The sequence below is a fragment of the Oncorhynchus kisutch genome, linkage group LG1 (assembly GCF_002021735.2).
Source record: "Oncorhynchus kisutch isolate 150728-3 linkage group LG1, Okis_V2, whole genome shotgun sequence".
NCBI classification, from domain to species: Eukaryota; Metazoa; Chordata; class Actinopteri; order Salmoniformes; family Salmonidae; genus Oncorhynchus; species Oncorhynchus kisutch.
This window is the reverse complement of record NC_034174.2, coordinates 61,914,172-61,934,039: the sequence shown is the minus strand read 5'-3', so window position 1 is coordinate 61,934,039 and position 19,868 is coordinate 61,914,172. Positions and strand designations below refer to the sequence as shown.

General features: G+C 39.6%; 1 protein-coding gene across 2 annotated transcripts; it reads left to right on the top strand.

The window, feature by feature from the left end:
* Positions 1-543: 543 nt before the first annotated feature.
* Positions 544-18,485, top strand: aplf (aprataxin and PNKP like factor). 2 transcript variants are annotated; one of them, XM_020481516.2, is made up of 11 exons: positions 544-675; positions 1,436-1,528; positions 6,346-6,417; positions 7,154-7,317; positions 8,721-8,925; positions 9,243-9,369; positions 11,503-11,705; positions 13,236-13,531; positions 14,259-14,390; positions 14,804-14,853; positions 16,033-18,485. In XM_020481516.2, the coding sequence occupies exons 2-11, from the start codon at positions 1,436-1,438 to the stop codon at positions 16,227-16,229; spliced, it is 1,539 nt and encodes a 512-aa protein (XP_020337105.1). In that variant the 5' UTR covers positions 544-675; the 3' UTR covers positions 16,230-18,485. The 2 variants fall into 2 exon arrangements, with proteins under 2 accessions (XP_020337105.1, XP_020337124.1); XM_020481535.2 differs by lacking the exon at positions 1,436-1,528 and having other exon boundaries at positions 551-675.
* Positions 18,486-19,868: the final 1,383 nt, after the last annotated feature.

The following is a 19,868-nucleotide window of genomic DNA, read 5'->3' as shown; positions in this document are numbered from 1 at the left end:
TCAAGGGGCGCTATTTAACCAGCTGTCAAATCTCTGTACAATCAGCACGAACCCCTTCCGGATGTAGCGGTAAAACAGTGCATCCCACTGGTAAAGCAGCTGCTTCGTCTTTATGTTCTTCTTCATCAATAGCTACCACAAAGCTTTTCCATTTCACACAAGCTCACAATCTTTCTTGTGGATTCCTATATTTCAGAAAATTGTGAAAAAACGATTGGATGGTAGAGAGCTGCTATGCTACTACCCTCATGCCATGAATATGCATAGACAACTCCCATATAAAGTGTTTTTTTCTCAAAGTTTCTAGGATGTCACGTGTCCTTCTTATATCACTACACTCCTAACAACTTAAGCATTATAACACTTTTATTAGATCAAATAAGCCTCACCTGGCAAATAAATCCTACTTATTTTGTTGTTGCGCAAAGTCGACATTCATTTGACCGCCATACAAAAACTCCTTGCTTGGTGGGCGAAAAAACGCCACCTGCTGGAGGGAGACAGATTTCTCTCTTCCTCTCTGGTTACACTGGATTCTGGAGAGACACGATCGTCGCTGAGGAGTGACGCATTCTGACGTGAGACAATGCACGCTCTCTACATAACAGCCCGGAAGTTTCTGAAGAAATCCAATAAGTTTTCACGTTTTTCTCAGCACCAAGCTACCTAGAACAGGTAAAATAATGTATATAAATCATTTTGCACTAAGCAGTATACGCTGGTTGGTCAGTTAGGTAATTATCTGAGCTGCTATTCAGTAGATACAAGCTCCAAGCTGGAAGTCCAGCAGAGAGGAAGAGGCGAAGCGAGAGGGTTTACTCCGCTCAAAATCTGTGCACGAAGTAATTACATTTTGTATGGCGGTCAAATGAGGGTGTCGAATTTGGTTAAATAAAAATGTAATTGTTGATTTGCTACGTGAGACTTATTTGATCGAATATAAGTTTCGTAATGGTTAGGTTGTTACTAATGCACTGGTATAAGTGGACGCGCATTTCGGCAAATTTGTTATTGTTGTTGGTAGTTGGCTAAAATGGTCTTATCTCGCCTCTCGTCTGCCTTCCAGCTTTGAGGACATTAATTGCCATTGTTTGAGCAGGCACTCTACTATCTTGTCAATATAATAGATAATCTTTGAGTCTAGTGTCCGTCAAACGCTTGTCAGTTTAATTAATTAGCTAACTAGCATTACGCTAGAAGAGAACAGTTTGGAAAAACAAGTAGTTCAGCCAGCTAACTAAACATACATCCTCATTAAAGCTGCCTTGTTTGCCATGACAACACTTATTTTCAACTAGCTAACGAAACTAGCCTGTAGTGAACTCCACATTCATTCATAGCTACCAAAGGATGGTTTCCTACCACAGATGAAAGGGGATAGTTATCATAGTCTTTGCTAAAAGCATGTTATTCTGACTACAACAACCACCCGCAGATGGCGGGGTTCGATCTCGTGCCTGTAGATGGTGGCAGTCCAATACACCTGCCCGAGGGGGAGACACTGCTGGGAAGGGGTCCATTCCTTGGCGTAAGTAGCTAGCTTTAGTTGGAAAGTCTAGACTAGTAGTATGGAAATCCGTTTTAACATAAATTAATTGCATTTTTTATATCAATTATTGTATTTTTTTATATCGATAATTCGAATTTTACATAAAAAAATTCGAATGATCGATATTCATTTAAAAAAAAAAAATGATATCAGTAATTTATTTTTTTATATCAATAATTCCCCATAGCATTGCATTTTTGAAATCAACAATTCAAATGTATATCCATAATTCATTTCTTTAGATTAATTGCATTTTTTTATATAAAATAAAATTCTTGATCAATCAAATGATTGATACATCGTTTGAATTTTTTTATCATAACTAAACTAACACTGAAAACCAGTCCGCTTCGACTGACCACATTTTCCCTGAAATAATTTAACTTGCAGGTGGCAGAAGCCATTAATGTGCTGCACTAGTATTCTTTTAGGTGAATGTTAGATTCCCCCTGCAGACCAACTGGTCACCCAAAACAAATCCATTGCTCCTCTTCGAGTCGAATAAGGCATATGTGAAGATCATTATAACAATGCAGCTAAAGTTTTATTCTCTCATGAGAAATCAATAATTACATTTGTTTATCTAATAACATCACTAACCGCTTTTCCCCCACCTAACATCGCTTGTAGGTGGCGCAAGATGCTAACGTGCAAGGCTAATAATCTTTTAGATGCAGTGAGTTTGAGTTCGATTCCCCCTGCAGACAAACTTTTTTCCTCCCCGAAAATACTATCCACTGCTGCTCTTCAACAGCAGCAGAAGAGCCATGCTTAGGCCTACATAATGTGCATATTACTGTAGCGTCAGGGTCACAGCGTCCTGCACATCTTTGCTGCAATGCTCCTTCTAACTTGGAGAAATACACAGTTGCGGTGGCTTCCTGTTGGGAGAAGAGAACCTATATAGGAGCATGCAAATGTGATCCTGCCCCTATGAAGGTCATTATCATATACTTTTTATGTATTAAAAAAATGATTTAGCGATCAAAAATTCAAATGTATTGATATAAAAATGTAAAATATTGATATTTAAAAAAACAAAAACAATTATTGATATAATAAAATGAGTGAACGGAGTATATCAAACAATAAGAACACCTTCCTAATATTGAGTTGCACCACCCCCTTTCGCCCTCAGAACATCCTCAATTTGTCAAGCCATGGACTCTACAAGGTGTCGAAAGCGTTCCACAGGGATGCTGGTCCATGTTGACTCCAATTGTCAAGTTGGCAGGATGTCCTTTGGGTGGTGGACCATTCTTGATACACACAGGAAACTGTTGAGTGTGAAGAACCTAGTTGCGTTGCAGTTCTTGACACAAACCGGTGTGCCTGGCACTTACTACCATACCCTGTTCAAATGCACTTAAATATTTTGTCTTGCCCATTCACCCTCTGAATGGCACACATACACAATCCACGTGTCAATTGTCTCGAGGTTGAAAAATATATTTTTTTTACCTGTCTCCTCGCCTTCATCAACACTGATTTGAAGTGGATTTAACAAGTGACATCAATAAGGGATTATAGCTTTCATCTGGTCAGTCAGTCATGGAAAGAGCAGGTGTCCTTTATGTTTTGTACACTCAGTGTATGTTAAAAAGGCATTCCATGCTAGTAGAGTTAGCTACATCTGTGTTCCCCAACCCTGGACCTGGAGCGCTACTAGATATAACCAAAGATTCTTGGTGTATATTACTGGCCAGTACAGGAAAGCCCCATACAAACCGCTGCCATAGATTTTCTTTTTCAACTAACCTATTCTTAGGTTACTTTGTTCTCATTTCGGTGAAAAAATTAACTTACAAATGACAGTTTCCAGAAAATAACCAAATCTTTGGTTATATCACATTATCTGGCATACAATCTGTAACTAGAGAGGAATCAGGGTGGTTCGTATGACGCTAAAAGCAGGCATCCCCTGGCCTGTACCTCTCCAGGACTAGAGTTGGTGACAATTGCTCTAGCTAATGCTTCATTGGTTTAATCTGCAATAAATTAATTATGACCTTTCCACTTTATGCTGGTAGACTTCCAAGCATTTAATTGCTCACCAAATTATTATTATTATAATATATTTTTTCATTTAACTAAGCAAGTCAGTTAAGAACAAATTCTTATTCACAATGACGTCCTACCCGTCAATTTAGACAAATATCCTAACTAGAAACTTGGAGGAAAAAAGGATATACTGAACTGTACCTTGTTATATCTCTTCTGTCTCATGGAAAGAAATTGATGTCAGTGGATGTTTAAAATCCCTAGCCATACAACATTACGTTCATGCATAATATACCTACAGTACAAACAGTTGTCTTTGCCCAGTCTGTACACAATTGACTATGGTAATTCTTGGGAATTTCCTAGTACTGTTTGACTTGGTTTTTATTCAGTTTCTGATTTCCCATTTGATTTCAGACTATAAAAAGCTGTAGAAATATATATATATATATATATATATATACAGTGCCTTGCGAAAGTATTCGGCCCCCTTGAACTTTGCGACCTTTTGCCACATTTCAGGCTTCAAACAAAGATATAAAACTATTTTTTGTGAAGAATCAACAACAAGTGGTACACAATCATGAAGTGGAACGACATTTATTGGATATTTCAAACTTTTTTAACAAATCAAAAACAGAAAAATTGGGCGTGCAAAATTATTCAGCCCCCTTAAGTTAATACTTTGTAGCGCCACCTTTTGCTGCGATTACAGCTGTAAGTCGCTTGGGGTATGTCTCTATCAGTTTTGCACATCGAGAGACTGACATTTTTTCCCATTCCTCCTTGCAAAACAGCTCGAGCTCAGTGAGGTTGGATGGAGAGCATTTGTGAACAGCAGTTTTCAGTTCTTTCCACAGATTCGATTGGATTCAGGTCTGGACTTTGACTTGGCCATTCTAACACCTGGGTATGTTTATTTTTGAACCATTCCATTGTAGATTTTGCTTTATGTTTTGGATTATTGTCTTGTTGGAAGACAAATCTCCGTCCCAGTCTCAGGTCTTTTGCAGACTCCATCAGGTTTTCTTCCAGAATGGTCCTGTATTTGGCTCCATCTATCTTCCCATCAATTTTAACCATCTTCCCTGTCCCTGCTGAAGAAAAGCAGGCCCAAACCATGATGCTGCCACCACCATGTTTGACAGTGGGGATGGTGTGTTCAGAGTGATGAGCTGTGTTGCTTTTTTGCCAAACATAACGTTTTGCATTGTTGCCAAAAAGTTCAATTTTGGTTTCATCTGACCAGAGCACCTTCTTCCACATGTTTGGTGTGTCTCCCAGGTGGCTTGTGGCAAACTTTAAACAACACTTTTTATGGATATCTTTAAGAAATGGCTTTCTTCTTGCCACTCTTCCATAAAGGCCAGATTTGTGCAATATACGACTGATTGTTGTCCTATGGACAGAGTCTCCCACCTCAGCTGTAGATCTCTGCAGTTCATCCAGAGTGATCATGGGCCTCTTGGCTGCATCTCTGATCAGTCTTCTCCTTGTATGAGCTGAAAGTTTAGAGGGACGGCCAGGTCTTGGTAGATTTGCAGTGGTCTGATACTCCTTCCATTTCAATATTATCGCTTGCACAGTGCTCCTTGGGATGTTTAAAGATTGGGAAATCTTTTTGTATCCAAATCCGGCTTTAAACTTCTTCACAACAGTATCTCGGACCTGCCTGGTGTGTTCCTTGTTCTTCATGATGCTCTCTGCGCTTTTAATGGACCTCTGAGACTATCACAGTGCAGGTGCATTTATACGGAGACTTGATTACACACAGGTGGATTGTATTTATCATCATTAGTCATTTAGGTCAACATTGGATCATTCAGAGATCCTCACTGAACTTCTGGAGAGAGTTTGCTGCACTGAAAGTAAAGGGGCTGAATAATTTTGCACGCCCAATTTTTCAGTTTTTGATTTGTTAAAAAAGTTTGAAATATCCAATAAATGTCGTTCCACTTCATGATTGTGTCCCACTTGTTGTTGATTCTTCACAAAAAATACAGTTTTATATCTTTATGTTTGAAGCCTGAAATGTGGCAAAAGGTCGCAAAGTTCAAGGGGGCCGAATACTTTCGCAAGGCATTGTATATCACACACACACACACACACACACACACACACACACAACATCTACCATGAGGCAAAGATGCAGCTGACTAGGTTACCTGATTGTGAAGTTAAAATATGCATTTCCTGGCTGGTTTCCTGGACCCAGATGAAGCCTTCTCCTGGACTGAATATCATGATTTTTAGTCCAGGAGTAGGCTTCTTTTGGATCTAATTAAACGGTCCCTTGGTGTCTTACTGAAGTGCCTTTCAATTTGCAGTGGCAGATTTTTAGACTGCAATCAGATCAGTCTTACAGTGTAATATATGTATTGAATTTGTAAAGAAAATGCTTTTGACGCGAATTTCAATTAAAGATCAGGACTTAGGATAATCATTTGAATGTGAGTCACATATTATCAACATGCACTTGTAACCCTATTTCAGCAGCCCAAAACTTTTTTATTCTCAGGATTCAGGACCCTTTACTATGGATGTGCCCTTCTTCATTTTGTATTGATTTGTATTGTCCGGACCTCCCGCCTGCTGAATGGCCATTGTCTCTCAGGTCTGGGGCCGTATGTATCAAGCATCTCCGAGTACACTGATGAAGGATCTCCCTGTCCATATAATCTTCATGAGGATCTAAAAGGCTAAACTGGTCCTTTTCAGCTCTCCTACTCTGAGATGCTTTAGATATCTTAAATATGGGCCCTGATCTGTGAGTTTACACTCTCTGTGTGTTTCAGGTCAGCGACAAAAGAGTCTCCAGACACCACTGCCTCCTTGAGAACCTGAATGGGAAGCTGCGCATCAAACCTGTAGGCTTAAGTAGAATTTATTCTTTATTCCGAGTAGACTATTCTCTCTCATCTAGGGCTCAAGTGCATGCCGACCCTATTAAGACAGCTAAATGCCGAGGCGGTCTATTGTGCCAAAAACAACAATTCTTTGAAATCCGACATCAATAGTATGTTCAGAAAGGCCCCTCGGTAATCATCATGTTTTCTTTTTATGTTTTGGAAGCGTTCTTGAACCATTTGAGAACCTGTAGATTTTTACCCCAGGGACACTGTCTTGTGTGGTTTTACCACACCTTTTTATTAGAAATGTTTTTATTTAATAGTTTACAGAGTAAGGGAATAGGGCATAACACCTCTGATTTCAATTGTTTATTTTAGTTGCGCAGCAGATTCATTTTCAGTAACGGTTTGGGCTAAAACCCCTCAGGCTGCCTGTAAAAGGACAGAGATTCTCTCCATTTTGTCAAAGGTCACAGCCTGAGGATGTAGTAAGGCCTTTGGACTGCAACATTGCTGCAGATGAATTAAGGTTAAGAAAAAACAGTAGGAACATTTGAATTCAAGTATTTTCAACCTAACTAGCGTTAGCATGCTAGCCCTTTAAAGTGAAGAGTGGTGTGAGAAAGACACTTATTTTAAAAGACCTCCAATTGTTTACAGCCAGCTGTTGGGCAGAAATAACAAGTATATCCAACTGCACCTTATGGCCACCAATAACTCAAAAAAATACCATTCTTATTCTTTCCAATCCCAGATGCATGTGAACCCCTGCTTTTGTCAGTCCTCGCTGGACGACCTCCCACAACCCCTGGACAGGAACCAGTGGCATAAACTTGGACAGGGAGACATCATCTCCCTCCTTCCTGGGAAGTACATCTACAAGGTGGTGGCCCTGAGTGGAGAAGATGGAACACCCAGGTAACTCTACTCCTCATCTCAACCCCTGCAGTTTCCCCTCAAGGTCTAAGTATCAAATTGGCTAAAACTTGAAACCAATAAACAATGAAATCTGAAAAATGATGACTGGTTCGCACGTGCACAAAGAATGCACGTGCCTCTGTCTAATAACTATTGTTTGCAGTTTTGCATTTGACCTTTGTATGCTATAGTTAGCCAGTTCTCTTGGTAACCATGAGCGTTAAAGCGCATAAAATGATCCTCAGTCTCCTCCATGCATTTTCACATTTCTGGTTAACCTGCATACTACAGCATACAACAAAGTTCTACACATGTAGGATCTTAATTTGATCATCCTTTTGCAAGAGAACGTTCCTGCAATCCAGGACATTTTTAACTTGTAGTGTATTTGAGGTTTAAAAAGGCTTAAATACAAATAAATATTCTCAGAAAAATTATTTTCTCTATGAATTACGTACTCACCTTATACGATGGGAGTCGTGATATCAAATCTATAGTCTTAACAAATATTGGCATATAAGACCATCTGATTCCTTTTTTAAATTCAGCTTTTCAACATCACCCTCTTTTTACCTATAAAGGTCTCATAATGGAGCTGACATCTTTGAAATCAAATCATGTATTACCTAGACTACTTAATATGTTTTTTGGGTCCATGCTTATGTATTCCTACTTTCACCTCAGGTTTAAACCTTCTAGAGGTGTTAGCTTTTTTTTCCCATTGGGAAAACATGTCAGAATTAGTCACTATGGTGGCATGACATTACGTCTCCAGTAGCAACATATTTTGTGGAGAATAATTAGTCGCTTAACATTGCTATATAAAAGGTCACACTAGTAGAGCGAGTTGTCTCCTGACTCCTTAATGAAGAGTTTTATATCTCCCCGTTTCTATGTTTCCTTTGTATACACGCAAACGTCATTATCTATTTGCCGGTCAATATGCACATTGTGATTTATGAACGACTCTCATCCCCGTGCATCCTGACCACCCTTAGACAGATTTGGAAAGATAAGGATTGTTCTCTGGCACTGGCATCAGACAATAGCTTTACTAATTGGTTTGCAAATGATTACATTCATTTATGCCTTTCATCTCCCGAAGACAGGCTAGACTGAGTGTACTGAATTGGAATAAATAGCAGTGTCTTTTATCTCTTTCTATGTAAAACCAACACCCAAGCAACATTCAATTATGGTCTTTTGTTTCTGAATTCTTACATTTCAGTTTTTATTTTCATGTTTCATTTTTGTTTGAAGTTTCGATCAAAAGGATCCTAACCAGACACTCGAGTCAATTTAGCTGCTGTCTACTGCCTACACTAAAGAAGGAACGTGCATGACTCATGTAACCGGTGCAGAGAAGGTGCTCGTGTTTGCAACAAGTTGTCTCTTCCTTGCAGAAACAGTCAGGCTCTTCAAGATGAAGACGAGGCTGTTATTAAGTCTCCTCCTGCCTCCCCTGAACCAAGCGACGAACCTGCTTACCCCACTCGACAGGGCAAGGGGTGGACACCAAGCTCCCATGAACAACAATCTAGACTGGGAGGTAGTGTGGACCAGAAGGAGCCAGATGAACAGTTACCTAACCCACCTACCTCAAACCAGGTCAGGAAATCTGTAGTGTCAACAAAAGTTTTATCTTGAGATGTATCCTACTGCAATTTTCCTGGGATCCCACTGCTGACACCAATTCCGCTTCAAATTCCGCTTCCTGCACCATTTACCCTTGTAATCCCATGCCTGGCACCATTTACCATTGGAATCTCACTTGTAACAGCTATTAACTTTGGCATCCCACTTCGGACACCAATTTCCCAGGGAATCCCACTCGTGACTCCAATTAATATGTATATTTATAAATGTTTCCTGTGAGTATGGTGGTACCGATAAACCCGGTTTGCGTTGTGGTTGTGTGCTCACAGACAGAAGCTGGGGTAGCTGAAGCAGAAAATGACAAGAACGAGCTGAAACTTGAACCAAAGAAAAGAGTGTTACCTGCTTGGATGACTGTACCCATTGCATCTCCCAAGAACCCCACCACCACCAAAGGTATCGCTCCTATTTAGGACAGTGACATAATGGAATTTTGGATAACAATTAATTGTCATGCATATGACTGCAATTAACGTTAGAATTGTTATTGTTACAAATTAAGACAAGATTCCTCATCAAATGAATGATGCCAGGTTGGAGTGGATTGGCACATTTTACTATTGACACAAGGTTAGTGCATGAGAGAGACGGAATAACCTAGTTGTTAACTGCTGTTGCTATTTCTGAATAGGTCTAACTAGTCAGACTTCCACCATTTTTTTATAGAAGATTATTGTCCCACTCGATTCACGCACTGAATGAACTGCGCTGGAAGCAGTAAGCTGTGTCCACTGCTCCCGAGGAACGGTATTGAACTGTAGTTCTATGTCAATTATGTGAAAAGAAAGCTGAAAAAGCACGAGAAATGGCAGATCTGTGCTCAAATCCATATGTATGCTTGCAAAAAAGAAAATCAAATGCATTAAGTTTACGAATAGTTGCTAGCTTTACAAGGCTCCATGTTAGGATTCCTCTGAGAGCCAGTTCTTAAGAATCGAATCCTACTTAAATGAATAATAATATAAGGGGTTTACAACCCATTGTCTCAACAAGATGCACTGCATTGGTTTTAAACTCTTACTTACATTCAATAAAACTTGAGGCCAATTGCTTGTTACTTTACATATAGCCAGCCTTTAACAACATGGCGTTAGGTGTGTGTGTGTGTGTGTGTGTGAGATAGAACATGTACAAAAGGATGTATCAACACACACAACTCTTACAAGGTCTTGTACCACAACAGCAGAGGCCAAGCCATAGCCTATTCTATTGGCAATCACTACTCACTACAGTAGTTGATAAATGGAAAACTTGGGAATTTCAAATCTTGAGAGCTAGGCCTACATTACCTCAACGGTCGCTGTGATGTGTAATTTTGTACGTCGACGAGTGGAACACTTCGAAACAACCTACCACTCTTGAAGATGTCAATATCCTCTTCGACGTGCTGCCAAACCTTACTCTTTTGGATCAAGTCGTTGTTATTTCCTCACATCGTTGCCCTAGTTTCCTTAAAGTTCCCCTGAAACTTCCTCATACTGACTCCATCTGGAGTCTAGTGACCCATTTACCATGGCTGCATCCAAAATGGCACCCTATTTCCCCATAGAGTGCACTACTTTTGACCAGGGCCGATAGGGCTCTGGTCAAAAGTAGTGCACTCTGTAGGAAATAGGATGCCATTTGGGACGCGTAGTGCACTTTGTAGGAAATAGGATGCCATTTGGGACGCAACCATGGTTTCCTAATGCTAATTTAGGCTACATAGTGCTGACATTATAGTCAACAATGTCAAAAAGGTTATCCATTAGGCTTTAGATTTGTAAATGGTGCAAACAGTGGCTTGCTCTGATTATTGATAGCCAATGCCTCTGAGCAAGCCTTTTAACAGGGACCGTCAATCTATATTTTAGGTTACGTCAATCAGCGGTCGACAGCACATAACCTTATTCAGATTCCTAATTTCCTATCTTGATCTAGGATCAGTTTTCCCTTTTCATTCATAATGAAAAGGATTACATGGACAGTGGGGACCTTATCCTAGATCAGCACTCCTACTCTGAGACGCTTTGAGAATAGGTCTGGGCAATGAATGGCATTAAGTGAATAATTAAACTCCAGGGAGAAACTGAAACCAGGGTGGACACTGCAGCCCCTGGGCCCAGTTTTTTTTATTTTTTATTATCTGAATTTTGCCTATCCGATAGGATTAAATGCATAAAAATAGAAGGAATAGAATGGGAGTCCCCATTCAAGTCAATGATTTGTCCTTTCTATTCATTCTATTTCTACGCATTTAATCCTATCCAATAGGGAAAATCCAGATTGACAACTTTTGAAAAACTGGGCCCTGATGATCAGAGCTTCCCCATCTCTGCTGTTTTCATTGTGATTTGCACCTGGTGTCCCTTTATCAAGGATGGGCAACTCCAGTCGTCGGCGGCCTGAATGGTGTCGCATGTTTTCACCTGCCTTTTGAGAACATATATTTTCATTGATATAGCAGTCACTCGACTATCTTGTAAATGTAATAGGTAGTTTGTTACATGACACAGTCGACCCGTTCACCCAGAATCGTCCTCGTTTTAGGATTTGGAAATCGAGGCAGAGGAAACGCAACCCCAACGACAAGCACCAACCAGGGCGCGGCCAAACGGGCCAGGTACACAGCGCCCTTGTCAGGGGAGGAAGAGTCTGAACACAGCGAGGCAGAGCCAACACCCAGGAAGAGGGTGAGGAGGAAGAAGAGTGACGAGGATGAGGACAATGAGGAAGAGGTCCAGTCTACAACAGTTGAGTGTATACTAACGTGTGTGTGTGTACACACAGTACAAGTCAAAAGTTTGGACACCTACTCTTTCAAGGGTTTTTCTTTATTTTTTTACTATTTTCTACATTGTAGAAGGAAAAGCAGCCAACAAGTGCTCAGCATATGTGGGAACTCCTTCAAGAATGTTGAAAAATATTCCAGGTGAAGCTGGTTAACACTTTTATGGTTACTACATGATTCCATATGTGTTATTTCATAGTTTGATGTCTTCACTATTATTCTACAATGTAGAACATTTTACAAAAATAAAGAAAAGCCCTTGAATGAGTAGGTGTGTCTAAACTTTTGACTGGTACTGTAGGTCCACAGGTTGAAAGAAATTTGAGTAATCAAGGTGACGGACAATGACATATTCAATACCGCCATGCACAATCTTGCCTGGATCTAGCTGATCTAGGGTGTAATCATTAGTACAAGAGTTTCTTTTGGACAAATTCAGGAATGTTTATCTCCGTTTTGTTCCATTTGCTTCCGTTTAAGAATATTTTTTCAACAGGATCTGCTCTGCGCAATGAATACAACCTGATCACAATCAAACACAGTTCACTTTCATAGCAGCCACATACAAACAGCATGATCCCTTTGATCGTTGGATAATTCCTTCTCACATCTACACACTCTCCTCCTTTCACCTTTTCCCGTCGCTTGTGGACTTCAATGCACAACACATCAGTTGTATGTGACCAGCCGAGAGAACCTTTCCTAACCAAACCTTCATGTCATCATAACCGCCAAACGCTACACACAGCCTACACCGTTGTCACCATATTAGCTAACATCAAGTCAACATAGCTACTAAATTAACGTGTTAGTTAATCCGCTACAATCATCCAATAAAATGTACAGTTAGCAAGCAGTTACGCTGGTGAGCCCCAGTGGCAATAAATGAATACAACTAAAGTATGCCTTGACTTGTAAGAGTTTGTGTTGGTTAGCCTCTCTCTTTGAGTCAACTACTCACCACATTTTATGCACTGCAGCGCTAGCTGTAGCTTATACTTTCAGTACTAGATGAATTATCTGATCTGTTGATTAGGTGGACAACATGTCAGTTAATGTTGAAAGAGCTTTGATAGGTTGGAGAATGTCATCCGGAAGTTGTCATAATTACTGTATAAGTCTATGGAAGGGGGTGAGAACCACGAACCTCCTATGTTTTGTATTGAAGTCAATGTACCCAGAGGAGGACGCAAACTAACTGTCCTCCGGCTACACTATGGAGCTACCCTACAGAGTGCTGTTGAGGCTACTGTAGACCTTTATTGCAAAACAGTGTTTTAATCAATTATTTGGTGACGTGAATATATTTTAGTATAGTTTTGTCTAAAAATAACTTTTAAAATGTTTAACCATTTACATTTTTCAGAAATACACAGAGGAGGATGGTCCTCCTCTGAGGAGCCTCCACTGTTGTTCTCTAATGTGCAGTATTGTGTTTGTTGTGTGTTGTTGGTTAATGTACATTTACAGTATATGGTATATCACTCCGCAGGCATTTAAAGCCAGGCAGCAGGTGAAGCCTAGTAAAGTAGAGGAGAGTGAGGAGTCGGACCACTTTGACGTGGAGGAGGATGATGGAGAGAAGAGAAGAGGAGAAGCTTCCCCAGGGAAAGGCAGCAGCACTTCTACGAGCAGAGCGGAGGCCAGCGAGTCCGAGGACAGGGAGAGACAGCCTCAGAATGGTCAGAAGGTCGGCAAGGGGCCTCAAGGGTCAAGTGACATTTCAGGCCCCGCCCAGTCCAAAGCTCGGCTCAGGACGACCTGCCCCTATGGAAAGGACTGTTACAGGTACATCCCCACATAACGTTGTCTGAACAATAACTGTTAGAAATGTTGAAGATAGTACTTGAAAAGACCTGCACGTCCGAGAACATTAATTTAGGCCGGCAAATGTTCCAACAAGTAATTGAATGGGTATTTCTATTTTATGTTGCTCCAGGTACTACAGATGAGATAAGTGCACTTTATCTATTATGCATGTTACAAAACAAATCTATTCTGTTCAAATTGGTTCCACGGCAGCTCTTTCTGATATCAAAGAACTGAACATGTGCAGTATGTTTTCCCCCCCAGATAGTTTATCTTATTTAAGGTTTTGTTTATTGTCAAACCACTGATAGTTAACGAACAACTACGTGAAGCATGGGATAAGCTACTGTATTCTCCAAGACAAGATGTGCGTCCCAAATGGCACCCTATTCCTTTTATAGTGCACTCCTTTTGACCAGGACCTATTATGGCTCTGGTCAAAAGTAGTGCACTGCATGTGTACATATAGGGAATAGGGTGCCATTTGGGACATACACAAGGATTAGCCTAGAATAGACCTCAGGGTCCAAAACTAAATGGCAGAGAGCAGGTTCAAATGTAGATTCTCTCTTTATTGAGGCAAATGAAATGAGCAAAGAGAAAGTGCTAGCTCAAAAGCTAAATGTTCTTCAAAGAATACCAATCAAAATGGGATCGACCATAACTTTCAATGATTTTCTTCTCAAAATTGTTATTTCTATCAAAGGAAAAACCCAGTCCACTTCCAAGAATGCAGTCACCCCGGCGACAGCGACTACGAGGACAGTTCCGCGAAAGACGAGGAGGAAGAGGAGGACGCGGACCGACCTGAGTGTCCGTACGGCACAGACTGCTATAGGTGGGATGCACACCACAATGTAGTCACCATTACAGGATAAAAGAGACTGGTAATCGTGTCTCAAGACCATTATTGTCAGGAAAAAAAGTAGCCTAATAGCTCCTACAATTTCAACAGGAAAAGAGAAAATAACCTATTTATTATAGCCAGATCTCCCCTGTAAAAGAGGTATTTTGACCTCAATGGAACATTCTGGATACAGGAAGGTTGAATAAAAGAATAAGCCAGCAATCATAGGACTCGGATGTCAGAGTGGACACAATTTGTTGGCCTCTATTTTAACCTTGAGCGGTTGACATCAGCGACCAAAAGGCTTGAACAGAAGGAGAGTCTGACATTTTAGCCTCATTGGCATTTGACAATACTAGTAGTCCTTGGTAGTAAATCAACCATTTTCCCTGTTTTCTTTCCAGGAAAAACCCTCTCCACTGGAAGGAATACAAACACACCAAGAAGACTCGAGGTATGTTAATTTATACCTGAGAGAGAAAGACATGCTAACCTCTCACCACCACCCCAAATGTTTTTGTTGGTTCCATTTGTGGTTCCTCTTCAATGCAGAATATAATCAGCCATGCATCAAATGAATCCAACTGGTGTGCAGAGCAGAGCGAAAGCAGAGACATAAGAGAAACCTTTGATCTGAAGCAATGATGTAAATGCCATGGGTTGTGCAGATGCCCAACAATCTTATCTGGGCTATTGGATAGTTTGTTTTTATCTTTCCAGATTTGGTCAGACAGCGATGTGTATGCATATCAATACACTGTCGCACTAGTGAATACATTGAACAAACCTATAATCCACATTCTCCTCCAGAGTTTAAAGAAGCAAAAACGATCAAACCAATTGCACTCCATTTCTCTGACATGACGTCAGCACGATCTATAAACTCATTGGGTAACATTGACTTTCTGAAAGGGAGGTGTGTAACTCAATTTGTATTGCCTCACCAAACAGACTCATAGTTATGTTTTTGAACATGACTAGACACTGATCTTGGGTCACTTTTGCGTTTTCCCCACTAATGGTTAAGGTAAAGGATATGGGAAGGGGGTGCTAATACAAGATTGGGTTGGGCCAGCTTTTTGGCTCGAGGGGCACATCGGGATTTCAAAATTCATTGGAGGGCCACGCAGATTTTTTTTTTTTAACGATTTGTTTGTCAAAATCATTTCCATTTTTATTTATATTTATAATGCCCCACCACCATCAAACCTCCTGTGGGCCATAGTTTGCCCACCCCTGTTCTAGATCATTACCAAGGGAAATGTCACCCCAGAGCATAGGTCACAGGGTTGGGTAGGTTACTTTCTAAATACAATCCATTCCAGTTACTAGTTACCTGGCAAATTGCTTTCAGTTCCCCTTAAAAGGCATTAGAAGAAGACTTGAGGTCGGACTCGCTCAAGTGGGAACAAACTTAAACTTGCGCCTTTTTTTCCCCATGCTGAATTGAATGATACCTATTTGAATCCTTTTATGAGTGAATGTAATAAATTACCGTCAGCTGTTTTTGTGCAACGCACCATAAAATATTGATAGACACAACCAATGTCTTGTGCTAGCATCAATGGAATTATACAGCACGTTAATAATACTATAAATGGCCGTTAATAATGTTATACAATCCCTTCTACAGCGAAAAAGCCGGTATCATACAACAACGATGATGATGATGATGATGATGAGTTTGGGGACGATGACAGCTTCATCAATGATGAGAGTGAGGACATTGGTGAAGACTCTGACTATGAGCCACCTGACTCAGACGACAGTGGCAAAGAGGACCTCGAAACACTCAAGAAAGAAGCCAAGGCCTTCACAAGGCCGAAATGAACTAGTGGCCTAAACTGGACTAATCTCCCCTTACCTGTTTTAAACTAAGCGTGCTATTTAAGCGGAGTATACCTTTTTTCCTCTATTTAAACACCCTTGGAATCCAGCAGGTCTACAATCTCGAATAATATTAGTCTCCCTGTGCTGGGAAAATACAGTCAGCAATTTACCCCATCAGTTGGGAAGAATCAATAACGGGATTCTTGACTGATTTGTGTATGAGGATGTCATATTTCTGACTTTACCTTTTTAAATTTATGTGTGATACACTGATACTTTCTTGGATAGTAATTAATCACAAGCATTTTTGAAGTGTATGAATTCTTGGTTATTGGTTTGTTTGAATAGTATGGACAAGCAGTTTATTTTTTATTTTTTACTTCGTTTAAAAATAAATTATCAGTGCCTTCAGAAAGTATTCACACCCCTTGACTTTTTTCACATTTTGTTGTTACAAAGTGGGATTAAAATGTCCTTTTTTGGTCAATGATATACACATAAAATATTTTGTAATTTCAAAGAAAACTGCTAGATTTTGTATTTATTAAGGAAAATAATCAGTACATGTTAAACACCTTTGGGTGTGAATTGTTTTGGGTAAGTGTCTAAGAGCTTTGCACACCAGGATTGTGCAATATTTGCCCATTATTGTAAAAAAAAAAAATCAAGCTCTGTCAAGTTCATTGTTGACCATTGCTAGACAGCCATTTTCAAGTCTTGTCAGATCTTCAAGCAGATTAAAGTCAAAACTGTAATTAGGCCACTCCGGAACATTCAATGTTGTCTTTCTGAGCAGCACCAGTGTAGATTTGGCATTGTGTTTTAGGTTATTGTCCTGCTGAAAGGTGAATTAGTCTCCCGGTGTCTGTTGGAAAGACAACTGAACCAGGTTTTCCTCTAGGATTTTGCCTGTGCTTAGCTCTACGCTTATTTTTTTCCTGAAAAACTCCCTAGTCCTTGCCGATAAGTATATCCATAACATGATGCAGCCACCACCATGCTTGAAAATACGAAGAGTGGTACTCAGTGATGTGTTGAATTTTCCCCAAACATAACACTTTGTATTCAGGACAAAAGTTAGTTTCTTTGCCACATTATTCACAGTTTTACTTTAGTGTCTTTTTGCAAACAGGATGCATATTTTGGAATAATTGTATTCTGTACACTGTATTCTTTTCACTCTTGTCATGTAGGTTAGTATTATGGAGTAACCTCATGGTGAAATCCCTGAGGGGTTTCCTTCCTCTCAAGCAACTGAGTTAGGAAGGACGCCTATATCTCTGTAATGACTGGGTGTATTGACCTAATGAATAACTTCACCATGCTCAAAGGGATATTCAGCATCTGCTTTATTTGATTTTTACCCATTTACCAATCGATGGCCACCTTTGCGAGGAATTGAGAAACTTCCCTAGTCTTTGTGGTTGAATCTGTGCTTGAAATTCACAGCTCAACTGAGGGATGTCACAGATGATTGTATGTGTGGGGTATGGAGATGGGCTAGTCATTCAAAAATCATGTTAACCACTATTATGCGACTTATGTTATTTGCTAAGCAAATGTTTACTCCTGAACTTATTTAGGCTTGTTATCACAGAGGTTGAATACGTATTGACTCAAGCCATTTCAGCCATTTTTTTTTTCATTTGTAAAACATTCTAAAAAAACAACTAAAAAACATTGACATTATGGGGTATTGTGTGTAGATCAGTGACACAAAATGTAGTTCTTTAATCCATTTTAAATTCCGGCTGTAAACGCAACAAAATGTGGAAGAAGTTCAAGGGATGTGAATACTTTCTGAAGGCATTATAAATAATGTATAATACCAGAAGTTGTGTTTAATTGACAGTAGTTTGTCATGCTTTTTATACGCAATGCCAGTGTCATGTTTTTCTACAGTAAATATGCTTTTAATGAACAATATTCTTTGTCTGTCTCAATGTAGAAAGATTTGTAAAAATACACAAGATGGTAATGCAGTTTGAACATGTTTGTTGTATGCTGAATATTAGTTACAATTTTCATGACCCTTCACTTGGTCATTGTAAAGCATTCTAAACCTGACACATTCGCTTCCTTATTCATGGTTCCAATTACATAATCACCTCTGGGATCATGAGAACCCAGAGTGTAATACAGTGTTTAATTCTATGTTTTTTTGTGAACAAATTTAAATGTATTTTGTCATCCAGTTTGACCTCTCGTTTTGTAATCCAATCAACATGCATTAATTCATAAACAAAAACACTGCCAGACGGCCTCATGGTTTTCACTGGGCAGTGGTTTTAATAACATCTCTCTCACAATTCACCCTCTTTTTTTTTTTTTTTGTGGACAGCATAACAAAAACAGGTAAACACAGCTCCATACATTGTAAAACACGTGTTCATAAGAAACAGGAAAATAGATTAAAGGTGAAAATACTGAAATGATCCTAATTGGCATGTTCTCCTTTCCCATTTTCTGGAACCTGCTGGAAAAACATACATAATTTGGAGGCAGGTTGTTTGATTCCTATGACTAATTCAAGCCTAGAAGTTGTAAGGGTTCTCACTTGAATTACTGTAAATGGCAAGCGCATGTCTCATAACAAGTACAAGCTAACTGGAGAAAACCCTCCTGTTGGTCTCGTAAGCATAACAAGCAAGGCAAAGACATTTATTTTTGTTTATACTATAACAAATGTAATTGCGTATGGCGCTACCATACGTTAACAGCAAATTTGTAAAAGAGAAAGAAAAATTGGTAGGCTACAACAGTGACACACTTTCTATAATTGATTCACTCCTAAAATATGCTTTTGATTCAACCTAATCGTTTATAGTTATCATTATTGAGATCCCAAAAGTTAGCAGTGAGAACTCAAAGTAGCCTGAGGAATTTCAACGCCAATTTGAACCTGGTGATTTCAATTTTTATTTCACCCTCTACCTGAACAGATTATCATTAGTGAATTTCTTTCAGCCATTTATTTAACATTACAGATGAAAACTGAGGAACTAATTGATAGCGAAAGAAGCAGTGACAATGTCACCAAAAAGATCCTCCCATGCTTTTGAAGCTGATCTGGGACCAGCACCAACTTGCAGCGGTTATTTCCCCCCAATCTCACTCCTGTCACATGCCAGGCTTTACAGAGTGATTCCTCTGATGGCCATTGTCAAATTAAATTTGATTTGTTTACATGCAGCGAATACAACGTGAAATGCTTACTTGGTATTGTGCCATTTTGGTAGCTGGCTTGGTAGATTAATACTTTAATTATGGGATTATGTTCTTTGTTAATGGTGCACCACTACACAGTATTCTCCACTTGGTCTCATGATTACCTGCCATAAGAGCACTGTCGTGTAGGTGCTGGTGGGGAATGGCATGTTAGGAAATGTCAAAGTAAAGTCATGTGTCAGGATTTGTGAATGGAATGTTATTCAATCATGTGTTTTGAGAGTATGCATGGTAAAAAAAAAAGTCAAACAAGAAAGCACGTCTTAATTAATTGATCTAACCTAACTCTTAATTGTCTATCTAGCCCCGCGCCACAATTCGATTTTAGATTCTTCGATTCGATAAGTCTGCTCGTTTCTCTTGGATTATAATTGTTTTTGAAGAAGAATCGAGAGCGCTCTTAGTTTTTAA